At 44.4% G+C, this 23,296-nt stretch overlaps 1 protein-coding gene across 4 annotated transcripts in view; it reads right to left on the reverse strand.

Moving 5' to 3' along the window:
• Positions 1-23,296, reverse strand: part of LOC134338891 (H-2 class II histocompatibility antigen, E-S beta chain-like) — a 281,277-nt gene that overhangs the window by 32,324 nt on the left and 225,657 nt on the right. For 2 of the 4 annotated variants that reach the window (XM_063035062.1, XM_063035060.1), the window contains exons 1-2: positions 4,081-4,420; positions 2,682-2,939 (exon numbers count right to left, since the gene is read on the reverse strand). The exons of the other annotated variants lie outside the window; for them this stretch is intronic. In XM_063035062.1, coding sequence (XP_062891132.1) covers positions 2,682-2,939; positions 4,081-4,225 — 403 coding nt within the window. In that variant the 5' untranslated portion in view covers positions 4,226-4,420. Of the gene's footprint in view, positions 1-2,681; positions 2,940-4,080; positions 4,421-23,296 lie in introns of those variants that run through there. 4 annotated transcript variants of the gene reach the window in all.

The raw sequence follows: 23,296 nt of genomic DNA on the forward strand, positions 1-23,296 counted from the left end.
CTGGAGGTTGTTATCTCCTTGGATGCGGAGAAGACATTTGATAGAGTGGAGTGGGTATACTTGTTTAGTGTTTTGGAGAAATTTGGATTTGGCAGAATATTTGTAGCCTGGGTTAAGCTATGATATCACTTGCCTTTAGTGTGTATACAGACAAATTATTTTCGATCTGACTATTTCCCATTAACATGTGGCACTCACCAAGGCTGTCCATTGTCCCCTCCTCTTTTTGCAATTGCAATTGAGCCTCTTTCTATTGCACTTAAGTCAACAACATTATTTCAAGGTGTTAGGAGAGGCGACATAGAACACCGTGTATCCCTATATGCTGATGACCTCTTACTTTATGTTAGCGACCCTGCAGGTAGCTGTCCTGCTATTGTGTCATTATTAGGCCAATTTGGAGCCTTCTCTGGCTATAAACTGAACCTTCAAAAAAGCAAATGATTTCCCATTAATAACTTGGCCCTACAGATCTGACAGGAATCCTTGCCTTTTCCTTTATCTCAAGATGGTTTTGTATACCTATGAATACATGTTACTCGCTCTTTTACATCTCTGTCTGAAGCTAACTACAGGCCTCAGGTTGGCCAAATGAAGGCTGATTTTGAGAGATGGCAGTTTACCCCTTACTATAGCTGGGAGAATTCAATCAGTGAAAATGACTATACTTTCCAGATTTCTTTATTTGTTCCAGTGCTTACCAGTTTTCTTATCTAAGTTATTTTTCAAATCAATCGACCAAGCTATAATCTCTTTTATTTGGGAAAATAAGGTCCCAAAGGTTAATAAGTGCACTCTCCAAAGAGGTCATGACGTAGGTGGAATGGGCCTTCCTAGCTTTGTTCATTATTATTGGGCATCGAACATTCAAAAAGTATTATTTTGGCTTCACCGGCCAGATATAATCTGGTGCCTGCTTGAGTCACGGTCTTGCCACTCCTCGTCTCTCCCAGCTTTGGTGTATTCTTCCTTACCATTGAAATCCTCTCAATTCACATCTAACTCGGTCGTGCTCTCCACCCTCAAAATTTTTAATCAATTTTGCTTCACTGTAAGTTCACATCAGCTTCAGTTTTGGGTCCCATTCATAGAAACCATCTATTTCTTCCCTCCACACTCGATTCATTTTTTAGACAATGGGGTTTGAACTGTCTTATGCGCATTAAGGATTTGTACACTGATAACATATTGATAGTTTCGATAACCTGTGCAGTAAATATGGCCTTCTGCATAATCATTTTTTAAAACACCTGCAGATTCACCACTTTGTCAGGGAAAAATGTCCCTCTTTTCCTGATCTACCACTTGCTATGTTGTGGGGAAAAACTCACTCATAGCTTTAATAATAAAGGGCTGATCTCTGTACTATACTCTCAGCTGATGTCTTTGGGAGTTCAAGATCTAAACAAAACTAAAACTAGGTGGGAGGTTGATCTTGGTATGGATCTGGTTGAGGAATATTGGGCAAAAGCATTGAATAGGGTTCATTCCTCATCATCATGTGCTAGACTGGGGCTCATACAATTTAAAGTTTTACACAGGGTACATTTATGTAAAGCCAGCCTTGCTGACATATATCCTGGGACAGATGCTGGTTGTGACACATGGACTGTTCATAAATCTGATGGCAGAAGGGAAGAAACTTTTCCTGAACCCTTGAGCGTATGCCTTCAGGCTCCTGTACCTCCTCCCTGAAGGTAGCACTGAGAAGAGGGCATGTCCTGTGTGGTGAGGGTCTTTGATGATGGATGATGCCTTTTTGAGGCATCACTCCTTGAAGATTCCTGAATGCTAAGGAGGCTCGTACCCATGATGGAACTGACTGAGTTCACAACTTTCTGCAGCTTCTTTCAACCCTTTGCAGTATCTCCACCCCTCCCCCCATGTGCAGCCAGTTATACCTCTCCACGGTATATCTGTAGAAATTTGACATACCAAATCTCCTCAAACACGTAATGAATATAGTCGCTGTCGTGCCTTTTTGTAACTGCCTCGACATGTAGGCCCCAGGATAGATCCTCAGAGACATTGATGTCTAATAACTTGAAATTGCTCACTCACTCCACTTCTGATCCCTCTTTGAGGACTGGTGTGTGTGTTCCCTTGTTTTGCCCTCTCTGTCAGCCTCTGCCACACAGCCTACTTGAACATCGCTTTGAAAACAAAACTTTAATTCCACTTCCCACTCCCATGCCATGGCCTCCTCTTCTGTCAGGATGAGGCCGCACTCAGGTTGGAGGAGTAACATCTTGTATTCTGCCTGGGTAGCCTCCAACCTGTTTGCAGGACCACCGATTTCCCGAACTTCCAGTAATGCCCCCCTCCACTTCATCATTCCCCATTCCCTTTTCACTCTCTCACCTTACCTGCACATCACCTCCCTCTGGTGCTTCCCCCCTTTCTTTCTTCCATGCCCTTCTGTCCTCTCCTATCAGATTCCTCCTCCTCCAGCCCTGCACCTCTTTTCCCAATCAACTCCCCAGTTCCTTACTTCACCCCTCTCCACCTCCTAACTCTGACTCCTCAACTTGTTTCTCCAGTCCTGATGAAGGGTCTCAGCCCGAAACGTCGTCTCTACTCTTTTCCATAGATGCTGCCTGGCCTGCTGAGCTCCTCCAGCACTTCGTGTGTGCTGCTTGGATTTCCAGCATCTGCAGATTTTTTTGTGAAAATAAACTTACCCGTCAGAGCTTGAACAGCCTGGTGAACGATCTCCATGGCAAAAGGCATGTCATTAACATAGCGGGCAACATTTCTGATAAGCTTTTGATCGCGGTTCAGTTTGTCCACGAAAGACTTCACAAGTGGATTGATGGCCACAAACTTTCCTGTTGTATAATCAAAGCCAACAGCCACTTCTCCATTGTAAGCAAACTGCAGGGTAGCCATTGAGAACTCCGAACCTTTACCAGAGAAAGTCACTTGACCGATGTGCATTCCTGGCAAGCGAATAATAATAGATCCGTTAGCCATTTGTGAGAGTGAAATGGCTCATTTTAAAACCTTAAAATTAATCAAACTGAAAGAACAAATTTGTCTCTCCCTTCTGTGGAAACCTCACCATTCTGACGGCAACAGGTGCCACTCCTCCAGAACCACCTCTCCCTCCCACTGTAAAACTCCAATAGCTGGGATTTGGTGTTGGTACTGCTGACCCTTCACCCTCACTCTCGGCACCCTCCTCTTCCCCAGTTCGATGCCCACGTCCCCACCCACCTCTTCGCCCAAACCCCTCCTCGCCATCGAATTGCCCTTCCCTCAACACCTCTCCCCACAGACATCTCTCCTCACCGTCCACACCCAACTCTCCACCCACCCCCTCTCTCCCTACCCACCCTCGGTGACTACTTCCCTCCCTCCGCAAACATCCTTGGCGGTCCCTCCCCACCCACTCACCCATAGCCCCCTCCCAATCTCAGTGCCCTGTATCCTCCCCACTCTCTGCACCCCCACAACTCCACTCCTCAGCCCTCCGTCCCACCCTTAGCACCCCTCTCCCTCCCCACACACCTTTGGCACCCTAATTCCTTCCCCACACAACCATCCCCAGTGACCCCTCCTCTTCCACCACCCCCTCAACAATACTCAATCCACCTCCACTCCCTCCCTTCCTGCTTTCTCTCAGTGCATCCTTCCCTTCCCACGCCCGTTCTGTGCCCTCTCTCCTCTCCTTTGGAAGCCCCTCCTCTCCCATGGTGCCCACTCCAGTACTCTCCATTGGTGCCCCCTCCTCCCTACCTTCCCTTTGCACCCCCTTCCCACCCTCCTTTGGTGTTCACTCCCTACCCACCCTGCCTCAATGTCACTCCCCTCTCCTCCCCACCCTCCATCGGTACCCATTCCCCTCCCCTCCCCTCTTAACCCTCCCTCAGTTCCCCTCCCCACCCTCCCTTGGTGCTACTCTCTCCACCTTCCTTCAGCGAGGTCTCCCTTTCCCTCCTGACCTTTACCCTCCCCTCCCTCCCTCCCTAGTTGCCCTCTTCCCTCTCTTGCCCACCCTCCCTCAGTGTCCCCACCCCTCTCTACCTCCCTACGCTCCATCGGTGCCCCCTCCCATCCCTGCTGCGCTGCGCTCCTCACCCAGGGCAGTGGAGCCGTTGAGGAGGAGGAGGAAGGCGGCGAGCAGAGAGGGAGAGCGGCGTCGCCTCACGCCGGCCGGCGGCTCCTGAGACAGCGGGAGGAGCAGCTGGCTCACGGTTCGCGGAGACGGCATCATTCCCCACATCCCTTTCACCGAAGGCTGAGGACCTTGTCACACAGCCTCTACGCGCGAAACCGATCGCCAGCCGGCAGGTCCCGTAACGGGAGGCGATCGATGTAGAAGTTTCCCCGGCTGAGTGGACGGCCGCTGCCACAGACAGGCGGGGCGAGGCGGGAGAAACGCCTTCTGTTTCCACATGGCGCTTTATTCTCAACGAGACTCAACAACACTAGACGAAAGGTGATTGGGATACCAGCTGAGAGGAGCGTGGATTGGGGCGGGTAATAACAGGTGGGGGGGGGGTAGGTGTGTGAGTGGGACACCAGGTGAGGGGGGGGTAGGTGTGTGAGTGGGACACCAGGTGAGGGGGGAGGTAGGTGTGTGGGTGGGACACCAGGTGAGGGAGAGGTAGGTGTTTGGGTGGGATACCAGCTGAGGGGAGGTGGTTCGGTTGGTGGGATGCCAGGTGAGAAGGGAGGTGGGTGGGTGTAATACCAGGCGAGGGGGAGGTGGAATGGGGGGAAAGCAGGTGAGGGGGAAGGTGGGTGGATGGGATACCAGTTGTGCCATAAGGTGGGTGATAGGGGGGAGGAGTATACCAGGTGAGAGGGACGGTGTGTGTGTGTATGTGTGTGTGTGTGTGTGTGTGTGTGTGTGTGGTAGGGGGCTACCAGGTAAGAGGGGATAGCAGGTGTTTGGATGGTAGACAGGTGGGTAGTGGATGGGGGTATGCCAGATGAAGGGGAAGGTGTGAGGTTGCTCCATTTTCCATTCTTATCAGATTCCTTCTTCTTCAGCCTTAACCGCTTCCACCAATCACCTTCCAGCTTCTTATTCCAAAACCTCAACCTATCCCACCCACCTTCCGCCTCTCCTGGCCTCACCTATCACCTGCAAGCATGTTCACCTTCCCCACCTCCCACCTTCTTATTCTGGCTTCTCCCCACCACCCCCCCCCCACCTTCCTTTCCAGTCCTGGTGAAGGTTCTCGGTGTGAGATGTTGATTGTCCATTTCCCTCTCTAGACATTGCCTGACCTGATGGGTTCCTCCGGCAGTTTGTGTGTCTTACATTTATGTAGCATCTTTGAAGACATTCCATGTCAATTAAATGTGTCATCAAATGCTCAGGAGACCAATGGCACCTAATGGCGATTCCTTTGCTTGCATCTTTGGAAAGAGCTCTATTTCTTTCTTTTTTCCCTTTTCGGGGTTCTTTTGAAGATCCTGACCTGGAGTGACACGCTGACTTCGGTTCTTTGCGGGAATGGGACCCGCTCTTGGGGTCTCAGGACTGGCTGCTTTTTGATATGCCATGGACGCGGCCTGGAAGACTCGCGCACCTTTGGTGTGCCGGATTCCGGTGGCTCTGGAGGTAGGTGGACTCGAGGTCGGTGCCGGTGCCTGGTGTGTTGTGGGAGATGAAAGACCCGAGTTCTTTGGGCACAAAGCTCAGAAAAAGCGATGCAGCTGACTTTTAAGTCTGTTGTTTATTATACCTCCCCTCTCACTGTGAAACGGGGATACCTCTTTTTCCATTATTAGGGAGAGAGAGAGAGAGAGAGCCCGTGGTATGTCGAATACTGGGTGAATGAGTAGTCTTTGGGGTACTGCAAGTCCGTGTCTTTATTGGTGCTTTGCTGCACGCTTGAGTTCTTTGTCGGGGTTGCTGACGCTTTTTTACTGGTGGGGGAGAGGGGGGTTGTTGCCTTGCTGCTGCTTATGCGTGGCAGGGGTGAGCTGGGGGGGTGGGCTTTGGGGTTCTAACATTTAACTGTCATTCATTCTTTGGGGAACTCCTCTGTTTTCATGGACGTTTGTGAAGAAAGGGAGTTTCAGGGTGTATATTGTATACATTCCTCTGACATTCAATGCACCTTTGAAATGTGACGTTGAGATGCCAATGGCAAAAATTGCAAAGGTCAACAGATGTTTGAAGGAAGAGGTAACTAAGCTACTTAGAGGAGCAGAGAGGTGCAGATATTACAGGTGATAATTCTTAAGAGCTGCTGACAATGGACTGGGTGGTGTAAGAAACCAGGGATGAGGTGACTACCTTCTCTGGAATCTCACTAGGCTGTGGCCTCAGCCTCCTTCTCTGTTTCTTGTACACTCACAACTGTGCAGCCACAGTCTGTGTTACTCCATCTACAGGTTTCAGGGAGACACCATTGTAGTGGGCCGAACCTCAAAAAGCAATGAGGGGGAGGAGAGGAAGATACAAGAGAGCCTAGTGGCATGGAGTCGTGACGACAGCCTCTCCCTGACTGTCAGCAGAACAAAAGGCTTTGTCAGTAACATCAGGAAAGAGGGTGGGGCACATGTTCTTGTGTACCTCATTGGTACTGAGGCTCAGAGGGTTAAGAGCTTCATGTTCCTAGGTGTGAACATCACTAATGTTCCATCCTTGTCCAACCACCTAAATGCCAAGGCCAAGAGCACTCACCAATGCCTCTGTTTCCTCAGGAGGCTAAAGAAATCTAGCGTGTCCCTTTTGACCCTCTCCAAGGGTCGTCACCTTATCATGGTGGGGAGGCTCGTGAGTTCCTGAGGTCCTGAGGGTAATGCCGCCTGGAGCTTAGGCCCTGATAGGGTCACCCACGGTGGTAAGGTTAACGGAAAAGTTCCAGACAAAGAGCGATGCAACTAAGACCTCAGTTGTAGGGCTGGCGGAAGATAATGACACATCACAATGACAGTGAGGGCCGGGGACGGCTGTAGCAGTGACGGGTCTCCAGTCGCCTTGCACTCCACGCCACTGGACCCTGACCTGAATCTGTCAATGACTGCGCATCAGCATCTCCACGTCGAACGCATAGCTGTGCTCCATTAAGGGAATAGCCCCTTTGGAGAGTGTCATACTCGTTCGAGTGAATGTTCTATCCTTGTATGCAGCGGCACTAGAGAATGCCATCATGGCTTGATGGGGCAACGGCTCTGCACGTGACTGCAAGAAACTGTGGAGCTGCGGGCCACAACTCAGCACATCGCGGAAAGCGGCTTCTCCTCCATACACTGCTTGCTGCTTCAGCAAAACAGCCAGCATAACCAAGGACCCCAGCCACCCCAGACATTCTCTCTTCTCCCCTCTGCATTGGGCAAAAGCCTGAAAGCATGCACTACCGGGCTCACGGACAGAGTCCATCCTGGTTATAAGGCCATTGAATGGCCCTCTAGTCAGATGAGGTGGAATCTGGACCTCATAACCTTTCTGGTTGTTGCCTGTGCTGTGTTTTCTCTGTTACTGGAAGACCCTACTCTTCATTGTGTGATTGCTTTCCCCTTGTACCATCTCAGTGCGCTGATGTGATAAATGATTTGCTGGTGTGACATGCAAAAACCAAATTTTCCCACTCCTTTCAAGATGTTTGAGGCCATCTTCAAAAGGCAATGCCTGAAAAGGGTGGCATCCGTCATTAAGGACCCCCATCACCCAGGACGCACCCTCTTCTCATTGCTACCATTGGAGAGGAGGTACACGGACCTGAAGGCACACGCTCAACGTTTTAGGAACAGCTTCTTCTCCCCCTCCACCACATTTCCAAATGGTCCATTACCTCATGAATACTATTTTGCTCTCTTTTCTCTCTACTTATTTATTTTAATGTTTTGTCATTTATATATTGAAATTTATAGCATTATTTATGCATTGCAATGTTCTGCTGTTGCAAAACAATCGCTTTCACGACACATGTCAGTGATAATAAACCTGATTCTGTGCTTGGGGTCACATGACAATTTCAGTGTGGGAGAAACATGGACAAGCCACACAACATATTGCACATGTTTCCAGTGAATGCTTGATATTCACTCAGGGGCCACTTTATTAGGTACTTTAATGCAAATATCTAATCAGCCCATCATTTGACAGCAGCTCAATGCATGTGTTTTTGTTCAGACTAAACATCAGAATGGGGGAAGAAATGTGATCTAAGTGACTTTGACTGTTGGTGCCAGATGGGGTGGTTTGAGTATCTCAGAAACTGCTGATCTCCTGGGATTTTCACATACAAGTCTCTAGAGTTTACAAAAACTGGTCCAAGGAACAGAAGTGGAGTGGCAGTTCTGTGGGTGAAAGCGCAGAGGAACATCTGGATTAACTTCTGAAATGCCTCTTCACTGCCGCTGCTACTGTGCGATCGGGAATCTCCGGAGACGAAGGCCCCAAATCCTCGGTTTGCCTATCGCCTGTTGCCGGGGCCGGGGTCGAAATGCTCGGCAGAGATGGTGCTTGGTGCTTGGTGTCAAATAGGTGGTCGGAGGATTGGAGTTGTTCGGACGGACTCGGAGTCGGACTGTGGTCAGATGCTTCCGGGATGCTGCATCGTCAAGTTGGCATCACTGGAGGTTTACCGTCTGCGTGAGATGATGGGACTTTCGACAGACTCTGTGACTTTTACTGTGCCATGGTCTGTTCTTATCAAATTATGGTATTGCTTTGCACTGTTGTAACTACATGTTATAATTATGTGGCTTTTATTAGTTTTTAAGTCGGTTTGTCAGGTGTTTTCGTGATATCTTTCTGGAAAAACATTTTTATCATTTCTTAATTCATGCATTACTAAATGACAGTAAAAGGGACTGCGTGTCCTCATAATCATAATCATAATTTGTTAATGAGAGAGGTCAGAGGAGAATGACAAGACTAGTTCATACCGACAGGAAGACAACAGTGAGTCAAATAACTACACATTAATACAGCAGTGTGCAAAAGAGCATCTTGAATGCATAGCATGTGCACCTTGAAGTTTATACGTTCTCCCCGTGACCATGTGGGTTTCCTCTGGGTGCTCTGGTTTCCTCCCACAGTCCCCAGACCTACTGGTTGGTAGGTTAATTGGTCTTTGTAAATTGTCCTGTGATTAGACTAGCATTAAAATGGGGTTTCTGGATGGCACAGCTCAAAGGAGAAGGGCCTAAAATATTTATTACTAAATAAACCTACACTTAACAATAATCAACCAATTTACCAATTTCAAAGTGGAAGAAAGACGGCAAGCCACACTATATATTACATAAATTTGCATATTTTAAATTCTGTGCATTCTTTGGGGAGATGAGGAACTTAACTCAGCTTTGGGGAAGTTTCACATGGGAGGTCTCGTGTTGGCTCTGTGCCCAAGACACAAAATTACATTCTGCAGCACACTGAAATGCACTGAACCTGACCTGGGGGATTTCTCAAGCTGTGTTCCTTTGTTCAACCGGGAAATGGTCTCATTGAAATATCCTTACAACCAACTACACTGGATTATCCACATAACAATATTTTTTTGAGCGGAGAGCAGCAGTTACTCAATAAGATCTGGTTTCTTTTCTATCATATGTCCCTTGTTCAAGGCTCAAAGTAGATGTATTATTAAAGTACATATATGTCACCATACAGAACTCTGAGATTCATTCCCTGTGGGACTACGTACATAGTAAATCCAATGTGTCACCAATGTTCCGGATTCTTCTCTGAGAACCCATGAGTCCAAAATTTAAGTGTAGAAAAGTAGCATCACATACTTAACGTCCATTTGGGAGGTTAACCCCCAAAAGTTTACAAAACCGGAAAAATGGGAGCCCTATGAAGGGTCTTGGCCTAAAATATCAATTCTTATTCCTGTAGCTGCTGAGTTCTTCTGGCATTTTGTGTGTGTGTTACTCAAAAGTGGAAAATACTGGATTTTCCTCCGGCCAGGCTAAATGATTCAGTGTGACTCTGGTCTGAGGTCCTGGGTAAAACACTAAGCAGAGAAAAGATTATGAGATGACTCATGCGTGAATCTTATGAATAACAGGAAGGGTGAAATGCAACAGATTTAAATAAAGTAGGAGGAACATCTACTGAACTTCATTTGGAAGAGCCTTTCTGCCCCAGTGTTTCATGTGGTTTGGATTGGGTATTTCAAAGTTCAGAGTTCAAAGTAAAGCTCACTATCAGAGTACACACGTCACCGTATACAACCCTGAAATTCTTTATCCGTGGGCATACTTAGCAAATCTCTAGAACACCATCTGTAAACAGTATCTATAAACTATAAACAATCTCTGCAACTTGTTTCAGTCAGAACAAGGGGAAGTACACTGTGATTAAAGCATACAGTTGGTACCTAATAAAGTAGCCACTGAGTTTACATTCATGGTCACCTTGCTGCTGTACCCTGTCCATGTCAAGGTTCGATGTATTGTGCATTCAGGGATGCTCTTCTGCAACCACTGTTGTAACGCATGGTTATTTAAGTTACTGTCAGCGTGGGCCAGTCTGGCTGTTCTCCTCTGAACTCTCTCATTAGCAAAGTTTTTTCACCCACAAAATTGATCCTCACTGGATGTTTTTTTTTAATTTTTGCACCAGTCTGTGTCAACTCCAGAGATGCTTGTGTGTGAAAATTACAGGAAATCAGCAGTTTCTGAGATACTCAAAACACCCAAATGTGGCACCAACAATCACTCCATTTTCAAAGTCACTTAGATCACATTTCTTCCCCATTCTGATGTTTGGTCTGAACAGCAACTGAATCTCTTGACCATCTCTACGTGCTTTTATGCATCGAGTTACTGCCTGGTGAATGGCTGATTAGATATTTGCAATAATGAGCAGGTGTACAGGTGTACCAAATTTATTATTAAAGAAAATGTGATATTGAAACATACTGTTTCAACTTCTGGAGCTGCAAAAGGCCTTGGACCAATGTTCCCTTTTTCTTTTTTTAAAGCTGCATAGACCAACAATTGTTCTGAGCAGGAATTTTTTACATGGCCCGAAAACTGTGTGATACTTTGAATGTTATCTTTTTCTTTAGTATGTATACTCTTGAATATTTAGAATGAAAATTGAAAGATCACATACTTTTGATTTTATTTACTAACTGAAGTGTACAATGAAATAGAGTACAAAAAAGAAAATTTTTCATGCTTCATAAACCTTTTCTTGTCTGTTTTTCTTCCAGCTGCGTGGCAACAAAGGCTATGTGTGTGGGAGCATTTCAGTTACACCATGGCTGTGCACCCGTGTGGCTTAGATGGAACGGTGCCTTGGACAGATTAGGAGAATAGGCAAAGAAGTGGCAGATGGCATGCAATGTAGGGAAGTGTATTCTCTTGCACCTTGGTAGAAGGAATAAAGGTGTTGGCTGTTGTATAAATGGGGAGAAAATTCAGGAAGCAGAGGTGCAAAAGGACTTCAAAGTTGCTGGTGAACGCAGCAGGCCAGGCAGCATCTCTAGGAAGAGGTACAGTCGACGTTTCGGGCCGAGACCTTTCGTTAGGACTAACTGAAAGAAGAGCTAGTAAGAGATTTGAAAGTGGGAGGGGGAGGGGGAGATCTGAAATGATAGGAGAAGACAGGAGGGGGAGGGATGGAGCCAAGAGCTGGACAGTTGATTGGCAAAAGGGATATGAGAGGATCATGGGACAGGAGGCCCAGGGAGAAGGAAAAGGGGGAGGGGGGAAAAGCCCAGAGGATGGGCAAGGGGTATAGTGAGAGGGACAGAGGGAGAAAAAGGAGAGAGAGAAAAAGAATGTGTGTTTATAAATAAATAACGGATGGGGTACGAGGGGGAGGGTGGGGCATTAGTGGAAGTTTGAGAAGTCAATTTCATGCCATCAGGTTGGAGGCTACCCAGACGGAATATAAGGTGTAGCTACTCTCTGTCCGCCAGAGAAAGCAGGATCTCCCAGTGGCCTCATATTTCAATTCCACATCCCATTCCCATTCTGACATGTCTATCCACGGCCTCCTCTACTGTAAAGATGAAGCCACACTCAGGTTGGAGGAACAACACCTTATATTCCGTCTGGGTAGCCTCCAACCTGATGGCATGAACACTGACTTCTCAAACTTCCGCTAATGCCCCACCTCCCCCTCGTACCCCATCTGTTATTTATTTATATACACACATTCTTTTTCTCTCTCTCCTTTTTCCCCCTCTGTCCTCTCACTATACCCCTTGCCCATCCTCTGGGCTTTTCCCCCCTCCCCCTTTTCTTTCTCCCTAGGCCTCCTGTCCCATGATCCTCTGATATCCCTTTTGCCAATCAACTGTCCAGTTTTTGGCTCCATCCCTCCCCCTCCTGTCTTCTCCTATCATTTTGGATCTCCCCCTCCCCCTCCCACTTTCAAATCTCTTACTAGCTCTTCTTTCAGTTAGTCCTGACGAAGGGTCTCGACCTGAAACGTCAACTGTACCTCTTCCTAGGGATGCTGCCTGGCCTGCTGCGTTCACCAGCAACTTTTATGTGTTTGCTTGAAATTCCAGCATCTGCAGATTTCCTCGTGTGCGCAAGAAGACTTGGTAATCCTCTTGCAGGATTTCCCGAAGGTTAACTTGCAGGTTGAGTCATTATTAAGGAAGGCAAATACAATGTTGACATTCATTTCAAGAGGGCTTGACAATAAAAGCAAGAATGAAATGCTGAGGATTTATAAGGCACTGGCCAGACCACATTTGGACTATTGTGAGCAGTTTTCGGACCCGTATCTCAGAAAGGATGTGACAGTATTGGAGACGCTCCAGAGGAGGTTCACAAGAATGATCCCGGGAATGAAAGGGTAACAAATGGCGCTGAGTCTGTACTTGCTGGAGTTTAGAAGAATGAGTGGAGATCTCATTGAAACCTATTATAGAGTGAACGTAGAGAGGATGCTACCAATAGTGAGAGATCCAAGGGGTCCAGCCTTTAGACAGAAATGAGGAGAAATTTCTTTATCCAGAGAGTGGAATTCATTGCCACAGACAGTCGTGAAGGCCAAATCATTGGGTATAATTAAAGAGACGTTGATAGGTTCTTGATTAGTAAGGGCGTCAAAGGTATGGGGAGAAGGCAGGAGAGTGGGGTTGATTGGAAAAATAGATTAACCTTGATGAAATGGTGGAGCGGATTCGATAAGACTGAATGGCCTAATTCTGCTTCTGTGTATTATGGAAACCTCAGGGTAATAGTTGAATAAGTGAACAAATAGGGAACTAGCATCATAAAGGACCAGAGGGACACAGATACTGTATTATGGGTGATAATTTTAAGAGGTGCTGTCACTGAACACTAGGTGGTGTAAGAGACCAGAGATGAGGTAGGTGTCTTCACTGGAATTCCACAAGGTGCATTGTTAATCCGCTTCTCCCTGTACAGTCATGACCTCCTGGCCAGATTCTGGTTGAACCCCGCCAACAAGTTTGCAGATGAGACCACTGTAGCGGGCTGGATCTCAGATACCAATGAGAGGAAGTAGAGGAAAGAAAGAGAGAGCCCAGTGGCATGGATTCGCGCTAACAACCTCTCCCCGACTGTCGGGAGAACAAAAGAGCTGGTCCTTGACTTCTGGAAGGGAGCGGTGCACGCACTCCTATTTACAGCAGTGGTGACGGGGTGGAGAGCTAATAATTTTTAGTAGTGAACATTATCAATAAGTTCTGCTCCACGCCGCAGCTAAGAAGGTGCACCATCTCTTCTATGTGGTCTGGAAGATAAAGAAATTAGTCTGCCCCCTTTGTACCCTCACCAAGTTTTATCGATGCACCATGTTACGTGGATGTATTATGACTTGGTTCGGCAACTGTTCTGCCTGGGATCTGACACCGGACAATGCAGATAGCCACGAGTGCTCGTCCCAACTGGCCTATTTCTGAAGATCATCGCCACGGTGTTGGAAAGAGTTTTGAGCTGCAGGATGAAAATTATTTGTAGTTCCATGAACACCAGAGCAGCACATACAGTAGTTGTGATCGGTGCAGACTCTGGACCTCACCCCAAACTGCACAGTCTCTCCAGGACACCCCTGTGCTCCAGTTGAGAAGTGTAGGTGCCCCCCTGCTGGGGTCAACGCTGAACATGAAGTCTGAGTTGGAATGTGTCAGTTTGGCAAAAGGCTGCTCCTGAACATCTCCTGCTCGATGGCTTCGCCATTCCGCAGCCACGCTGTGTTGACGTCCCTTAGGTAAAGTCCATCCACTCTGTACATCAGGACTGAGGGCTTTACTCCCACGTTCAGCTGTGTTAACGTTATGGTGATGGAACGTTTCACTGCAGTGGAGAGAAACCATAAGACACAGGAGCAGAATTAGATCATACGGCCCATCGAGTCTGCTCTGCCTTTCCATCATGGCTGATTCATTAACCCTCTCAACTCCATTCTCCTGTCTTCTTCCCGGAACCTTTGATGCCATTACTAATCAAGAACCTAACAACCTCCACTTTAAATATACCCAATGACTTGACCTTCACAGCTGTTTGTGACAATGAATTTCACAAATTCACCACCCTCTGGCTGAAGAAATTCCTCCTCATCTCTGTTCTAAAGGGACACACTTCCATTCTGATGCAGTGCCTCAGAATTACTGAGAATGCTCAGTACAGGAGATGGAATATCATGTTATAGCATATTGGTAAGGTCACCTCCATAGTGCTGAGGCTATGAAGACTGCCCCAGCTTTTGTGCTCCATGCCCGCTAACATGATAAACTGATAAACCAGACTTTGGGCTGCTCCAGGGTTCGGATCTGAGGATCATTTTGGTTTGGAATGCTGCTGTCTGCATGACCTCTTTTTGCTTTCTCTTGCACATTGATTGTTGTTTTTTTCTTTAATAAGGTTCTTTCAGATTCCTTGCTTTGTGGCCACCTGTGAGCAAGCAAATCTCAATGTTGTTTAATTTTTACATTCTTTGATAACAAATGCACTTGAATCTTGAATCAATGTACAGTTCTGGTTACTCTCCTGTAGGAAGAATTTTATTAAATGAATAAGGTGTAAACAGTATGTTACCAAGACAAGAGATTATAAGAAACTGGATAGGCTGGGTCTATACCCTCTCAATTGTAGGAGTTTGAAAGGTGACCTTATAAACTTTTGAGGTTTATAAGATCACTCTTGGAATATTGTGTTCGGCTATGTTTGCTTCATTACAGGAAGGACATCGACACTTTAGAGAGGATGCAGATGAGATTTATCAGAATGTTGTCTGTTCTAGAGGGCATGTCTTATGAGGACAGCTTAAGCAAGCTAGGGTTTTTCTCTTTGGAGCAAATAAGATGAAAGTTGACTTCATAAAGGTGTAAAATGATAAGAGGTGTAAAATGATAAGAGGCATAGATCAAGTAGATAGCCAGAAACTCTTTCCCAAGGCCAAAATGCCTAATACAAGAGGGCATAATTTTAAGGTGATTGATGGGAAGAATGGTGGGAGGGAAGATGTCAGAGATAAGTTTTTACACAGAGTGGTGGGTGTGTGGAATGCACTACCGGGGTGGTGGTAGAGGCAGATACATTAGGGGCTTTTAAGAAACTCTTAAATAGGTACATGAATGATAGGAAAATGGAGCTCTAAGTGGGAGTGTAGAGGTAGATTGATTAGGAGTAGGTTTAAAGGTCTGCACAACATCTTGCGCCAGAGGGTCTGACTGTGCTGTAATATTCTGTGAAGTCATAAGGGACATAGAGAAGGTGAATACAATCTTTTTCTCCAGGTTGGGTAGAAGTGAGAGAGTGAGAAAGAAAGACTTATAAAGGACCTGAGGGGAAACTTGTTCCACACGAAGCCTTGTAGTTATTGGGAATGAGCTGGCAGAGGAATATTTGAGGCAGGTATAGTTATGACATTTAAAAGGCCTTTGGGCCAGTAAAGATTAAATGATCTAAAGATTAGCCTCACTTGTCACATGTACATCGAAACACATATCGAATCACAAACACAAGAGCTTCTTCGGATGCTGGAAATCCAGAGCAACACTTTGTGTGAACGATGATCACAGACTGAGGATTGCACGGCAGGCCTAGCCATGCTTTTGAAGCCTTCGTAACATTCCCACATGGATTGGAAAGGTTTAGAGCAGTGGTTCCCTTCCTGGGGTTCTCAGATGCCTTTGTTAATGGTAGGGGTCCATGGCATAAAACAATGTTGAGAACCCCTGGTTCAGAGGGACATGGACCAAATGCAGGTTTCTGTCCTGCTGTTTGAAGACCCTTGAATCGTTCCCTAGTTTGACAAGATGGGCTCTGGATCTCACCGTGGGCCTCTCCATGGCCTTACATCTTATTGTCTACCTACTTACACTCTGAAACTGTATCTCTTTGTTCTGTATTCTATTATTGTTTTATCCTCGTACTACCTCAATGCACAGTTGTAATGAAATGATCTGCATGGATGGCATGTACTGTACCTTCGTTAGGCTATTCGCTCAGATTAATTCAGTTCAAGGTGGAAGATTATTTATCGTCATTCTTCAGTACACGAGTGTAAAGGAAAACAAAATGATTGTTATTTCCAGTCCAACACAGCACAAAACAATACAATTAGAAGGCCAGTAAATATAAAAGCAATTCTATAAAACAGAATGTACAAGTGAGAGTTTGAGTGCAGCCATATATACTCAAGATTAGCTTATACACAGGGACTGATTGTATGTACACAAAGTGACAGTAGGTACAGGATTCTGTTATCCTCGGCTTCGTAAGTCCAGGGAAGACAATCTCCGGCCCCGCCAAACATGTGAGACTAAGTCACGAGCCCACCCCGAAACCCCCTGTTTGTGTGTAATTCGTTACCCTGTTACAAATGAGTGCTATGAAATTACAGACAGTACAACGCATTCAGTTAAAAGATTTAGCTTTACAATTCTTAACTTGATGAAAGGGTTAGTAAAGAAAGAACAAAAAAAAAAGAAAAGGGCCCATTTTTGTGAAGCAGTCTAATGTGCACAGGTTGGACTCTCGGTTTCCCCATCGGTGATCCTCCATCGATCACCCCGGGCTTTGTCGAATCACGGTCCTGCCCTGGGTCCAATCCTACAGCCTCTTCTCTCCCGCGTCTTGGCTCTTCATCTCTCTCTGACAAGAGCCCCAAGCCCAACCTTAGTATCCCTCACCAGAGAAACCTCCCTTAATCCAACCATCCTAATTGGATGGCACACAATTCTCCTATTTCTTATCTTCAACAATCATCATCATCATCATCAGGTGCTGAGCCCAGTTTGAGCTTTGACTGCCGTGGCCCACACACTCCTGTTTCGGGTCAAGTGGATCAATTCATTGGTATTCATTTCCAGTTCTCTGGCTGCTGTCCCCATCATCATTTGTCTTTGTCTTCCTCTTGCTTTCTTCCCCTCAATCTTTTCCATAATTACCGTGCATTCTAACTCCTCTTTCCTAATCATATGCCCAATGAAGTTACGTTGCCTTTTCATGATCTCATACATTATTTCTCTTTTTGTGCTTGCTGTGTTCATGACATCCTCGTTAGATATTTGTTTCATTCATGGCATTCTTTGCATCCTTCTCAAAAAATGCATCTCTGCTGCTTCAATTCATTTCCTCATGTTACTAGATATTGTCCAACATTCTGAGCCATATAACATAACTGGATAAACGTAACATTTCAGTGCTCTGAGGTGGGTTGTCATGCCTAGTTTAGTATTGGTCAGTGTACTCTTTGTTCTCGTAAAGGTGTCTTTTGCCATCCCTATTCTTCTTTTGATGTCCAAGTCACACCTGCCATCTGATGTCACCCAGCTTCCTAAGTAGCAAAAGTTCTTTACTTGTTTCATGTCTTCCCCATTTATTCTCAGCCTGCAGATAGGATTCTACTTCTTTTTGGATATCGCCATACATTCTGTCTTTTTGCAATTGATAGATAGACCCATTTTTGCTTTTTCTTCAACAGTTATATCAATTAAGTTTTGTAGTTCTTCCTCCGTACTTGCAATTAACACAGTGTCATCTGCATATCTGAAATTATTGATGTTTTCACTGCCAACTTTGATTCCAAAGGTGTCTCTTATTTTTTGTAATATTGTTTCACTATACACATTAAATAAATCAGGAGAGAAAACACATCCTTGTCTAACGCCTCTCTTGATTTTCGTAAACTGACTCACATCGCTATCTATTCTTATAGTGCAGTTCGTTCCCAGTACAGATTTCTGATTAAGCGGAGGTCTTTCGAATCTAGATCTAGAGTTTTCTGTAATATTTCAAATAACTTATTGTGCTTCATTTTATCAAATGCTTTTGTGTAGTCGATAAAACAAACGATCGTTTTGCACTTGAATAGCTTGTTCTGATAGTATCCTTAATATCAATATTGCATTTCTTGTGCCTTTGTCTTTCACAAAACCACATTGTTCTTTACCTATTTCAGCTTGTATCTTACTTTTAGCTCTTGTCATCAAAATTCTTAGAAGTATCTTGGTAATATGACTCATTAAACTTATGGTCCTATGTAATTCGCATTCTATTGCTCCAGGTTTCTTAGGAAGAGTGATAAATACTGATTTTTTCATCTCTTCTCAATTATTCCAGTCTCATAAATGTCATTGATTAAATCCGTAATTTTTCAATTCCATAATCTTCGAGGGAGATAATTTGTTTATTACTAATTCATCAGGACCTGCTGCCTTTCCTTTCTTCATAGAAACCATAGAAAAACTACAGCACAGAAACAGGCCTTTTGGCCCTTTTTGCCTGTGCTGAACCATTTTCTGCCTAGTCCCATTGACCTGCACATGGACCATATCCTCCATACACCTCCCATCCATGTATCTGTCCAATTTATTCTTAAATGTTAAAAAAGAACCCGCATTTACCACCTCGTCTGGCAGCTCATTCTATACTCCCACCACTCTCTGTGTGAAGAAGCCCCACCTAATGTTCCCTTTAAACTTTTCCCCCCTCACCCTTAACCCATGTCCTCTGTTTTTTTTTCTCCCCTTGCCTCAGTGGAAAAAGCCTGCTTGCATTCACTCTATCAATACCCATCATAATTTTATATACCTCTATCAAATCTCCCCTCATTCTTCTACACTCCAGGGAATAAAGTCCTAACCTATTTAACCTTTCTCTGTAACTGAGTTTCTCAAGTCCTGGCAACATCCTTGTAAACCTTCTCTGCACTCTTTCAACCTTATTAATATCCTTCCTGTAATTTGGTGACCAAAACTGAACACAATACTCCAGAATCGGCCTCACCAATGTCTTATACAACGTCATCATAACATTCCAGCTCTTATTCTCAATACTTTGATTAATAAAGGCCAATGTACCAAAAGCTCTCTTTATGACCCTATCTACCTGTGACGCCACTTTTAGGGAATTTTGTATCTGTATTCCCAGATCCCTCTGTTCTACTGCACTCCTCAGTGCCTTACCATTTACCCTGTATGTTCTACCTTGGTTTGTCTTTCCAAAGTGCGATACCTCACACTTATCTGTATTAAACTCCACCTGCCATTTTTCAGCCCATTTTTCCAGCTGGTCCAAGTCCCTCTGCAGGCTCTGAAAACTTTCCTCACTGTCCACTACACTTCCAATCTTTGTATCATCAGCAAATTTGCTGATCCAATTTACCACATTATCATCCAGATCATTGATATAGATGACAAATAACAATGGACCCAGCACTGATCCCTGTGGCACACCACTAGTCACAGGCCTCCACTCAGAGAAGCAATTCTCTACTACTACTCTTTGGCTTCTTCCATTGAGCCAATGTCTAATCCAGTTTACCACCTCTCCATGTATACCTAGTGACTGAATTTTCCTAACTAACCTCCCATGCGGGACCTTGTCAAAGGCCTTACTGAAGTCCATGTAGACAACATCCACTGCCCTCCCTTCATCCACTTTCCTGGTAACCTCCTCAAAAAACTCCAGTATGACCTATCACACACAAAGCCATCTTGACTCTCCCTAATAAGTCCCTGTCTATCCAAATGCTTGTAGATTCTGTCTCTTAGTACTCCCTCCAATAACTTACCCACTACCGACGTCAAACTTACTGGCCTCTAATTTCCCGGATTACTTTTCAATCCTTTTTTAAACAATGGAACAACATGAGCCACTCTCCAATCCTCTGGCACCTCACCCATAGACACCGACATTTTAAATATATCTGCCAGGGCCCCTGCAATTTCAACACTAGTCTCCTTCAAGGTCCGAGGGAACACCCTGTCAGGTCCTGGGGATTTATCCACTTTAATTTGCCTCAAGATAGCAAGCACCTCCTCCTTTTCAATCTGTACAGTTTCCATGATCTCACTACTTGTTTCCCTTAATTCCATAGACTTCATGCCAGTTTCCTTAGTAAATACAGACTCAAAAAAACCATTTAAGATCTCCCTCATTTCTTTTGGTTCCGCACATAGCCAACCACTCTGATCTTCAAGAGGACCAATTTTATCCCTTACAATCCTTTTGCTCTTAATATACCTGTAAAAGCTCTTTGGATTATCCTTCACTTTGATTGCCAAGGCAACCTCATGTCTTCTTTTAGCCTTCCCGATTTCTTTCTTAAGTATTTTCTTGCACTTTTTATACTCCTCAAGCACCTTATTTACTCCCTGTTTCCTATACATGTCATACAACTCTCTCTTCTTCTTTATCAGAGTTGCAATATCCCTTGAGAACCAAGGTTTCTTATTCCTATTCACTTTGCCTTTAATCCTGACAGGAACATACAAGCTCTGCGCTCTCAAAATTTCTCCTTTGAAGGCTTCCTACTTACCGATCACACCCTTGCCAGAGAACAATCTGTCCCACTCCACGCTTTTTAGATCCTTTCATCTTATTTATTGCATTACAACCTTCAGATTTTAAAATACTTGGACCTTCAATGTTCTTCTTAATTTCTGGTTTTTCACCTCGATCGTCTTCAAACAATTCCTGAATATACTCAGTTCATAATCTGTTCATAATCTCATCTTTTTCCATGATAATGGTACCGTCCTTTGTTTTCAAACATCCACCTGAAGAACAGAGGAGCTTTTTACCAGTGATATTCTTGATTTGTTGATGTAACCTTTTTGAATCAGTGATAAGGATTCTTTCCATTTGCTCACATTCCTGATTTAACCATTCTTCTTGGCTTTTTGACATAAGCTTTTAACTTCTTTATCTAAGGACTTATATTCATAGGATTTGCTTTTTACCATCTCCTTTCTTCCATTAGATTTTTGATTTCATCTGTCATCTATTTATTCTTTGTGCTTTTTTTCTTTTTTGGGAATCACTGACTTTCCTGATTCTACCAAGGCATCCTTTAGAGAGTTAAATTTCATTTCTACATGATTGCTATCATCTTCAACAGATCCTATTTCTAGACTTTGAAATCTATTCCTTACTTCAATTGTAAATTTTTGTCTTAAGTTTACTTCTTTAATTAATTGCAAGTAGCCAAGGGATTGTACAAGTTTTTGCTTGTTTAGTTTTTTAAGTTTTACTTTTACATGACATACTACTGGGTTATGGTCTCTGTTACAGTCTGCACCTGGATATGTTTTGCATTGAGTCACTGAGTTTCTAAATCTTTGGTTTATAGTAATAAAGTCAATTTGATTTCTAGTGTTATCACCTGGACTTTTCCAGTTCCACAAATGTCTTGGATGGTTTTTAAAGTAGGTGTTCATAATGACCTGATTATTCATCTTGCACCATTCTACCCATTTGTCACCTCTTTCACTTCTTTCCCCTAGTCCAAATTTTCCTATGGTATTTCCATCAGCACCTTGTCCTACTTTAGCATTTAGATCTCTCATGACAATAACAATATCTTGCTTGTTCAAGCTCTTCATAGAATTTATCTATATCCTCATTTGTTCCATCTGTTGTTGAGCAATGAGGAAGGGTTAATTAGCAATCTTGTCGTGAGAGGACCCTTGGGTAAGAGTGACCATAATATGGTGGAATTCTTCATTAAGATGGAGAGTGACATAGTTAATTCAGAAACAAAGGTTCTGAACTTAAGGAAGGTTAATTTTGAAGGTATGAGACGTGAATTAGCTAAGATAGACTGGCAAACGACACTTAAAGGGTTGACGGTGGATATGCAATGGCAAGCATTTAAAGATCGCATGGACGAACTACAACAATTGTTCATCCTAGTTTCACAAAAGAATAAATCAGGGAAGGTAGTGCACCCATGGCTGACATGGGAAATTAGGGATAGTATCAATTCCAAAGAAGAAGCACACAAATTAGCCAGAAAAAGTGGCTCACCTGAGGACTGGGAGAAATTCAGAGTCCAGTGAGGAGGACAAAGGGCTTAATTAGGAAAGGGAAAGAAAATTATGAGAGAAAACTGGCAGGGAACATAAAAAGTGACTGTAAAAGCTTCTATAGATATGTGAAAAGAAAAGGATTGGTTAAGACCAATGTAGGTCCCCTACAGACAGAAACAGGTGAATTGATTATGGGGAGCAAGGACATGGCAGACCAATTGAATAAGTACTTTGGTTCTGTCTTCACTAAGGAGGACATAAATAATCTTCTGGAAATAGTAGGGGACAGAGGGTCCAGTGAGATGGAGGAACTGAGGGAAATACATGTTAGTAGGGAAGTGGTTTTAGGTAAATTGAAGGAATTAATGGTAGATAAATCCCCAGGGCCAGATGGTCTGCATCCCAGAGTGCTTAAGGAAGTAGCCCAAGAAATTAGTGATAATTTTTCAGAACTCTTTGGATTCTGGACTAGTTCCTGAGGATTGGAGGGTGGTTAATGTAACCCCACTTTTTAAAAAAAGGAAGGAGAGAGAAACCGGGGAATTATAGACCAGTTAGCCTAACATCAGTGGTGGGGAAAATGCTAGAGTCAGTTATCAAAGATGTGATAACAGCACGTTTGGAAAGCAGTGAAATCATCAGACAAAGTCAGCATGGATTTGTGAAAGGAAAATCATGTCTGACGAATCTCATAGAATTTTTTGAAGATGTAACTAGTAGAGTGGATAGGGGAGAACCAGTGGATGTGGAATATTTGAATTTTCAAAAGGCTTTTGACAAGGTCCCACACAGGAGATTAGTGTGCAAACTTAAAGCACACGGTATTGGGAGTAAGGTATTGATGTGGATAGAGAATTGGTTGGCAGATGGGAAGCAAAGAGTGGGAATAAACGGGACCTTTTCAGAATGGCAGGCAGTGACTAGTGGGGTACCGCAAGGCTCAGTGCTGGGACCCCAATTGTTTACAATATATATTAATGATTTAGATGAGGGAATTAAATGCAGCATCTCCAAGTTTGTGGATGACACGAAGCTGGGCGGCAGTGTTAGCTGTGAGGAAGATGCTAAGAGGATGCAGGGTGACTTGGATAGGTTAGGTGAGTGGGCAAATTCATGGCAGATGC

The sequence above is a fragment of the Mobula hypostoma genome, chromosome 28, assembly GCF_963921235.1.
Source record: "Mobula hypostoma chromosome 28, sMobHyp1.1, whole genome shotgun sequence".
NCBI lineage: Eukaryota > Metazoa > Chordata > Chondrichthyes > Myliobatiformes > Myliobatidae > Mobula > Mobula hypostoma.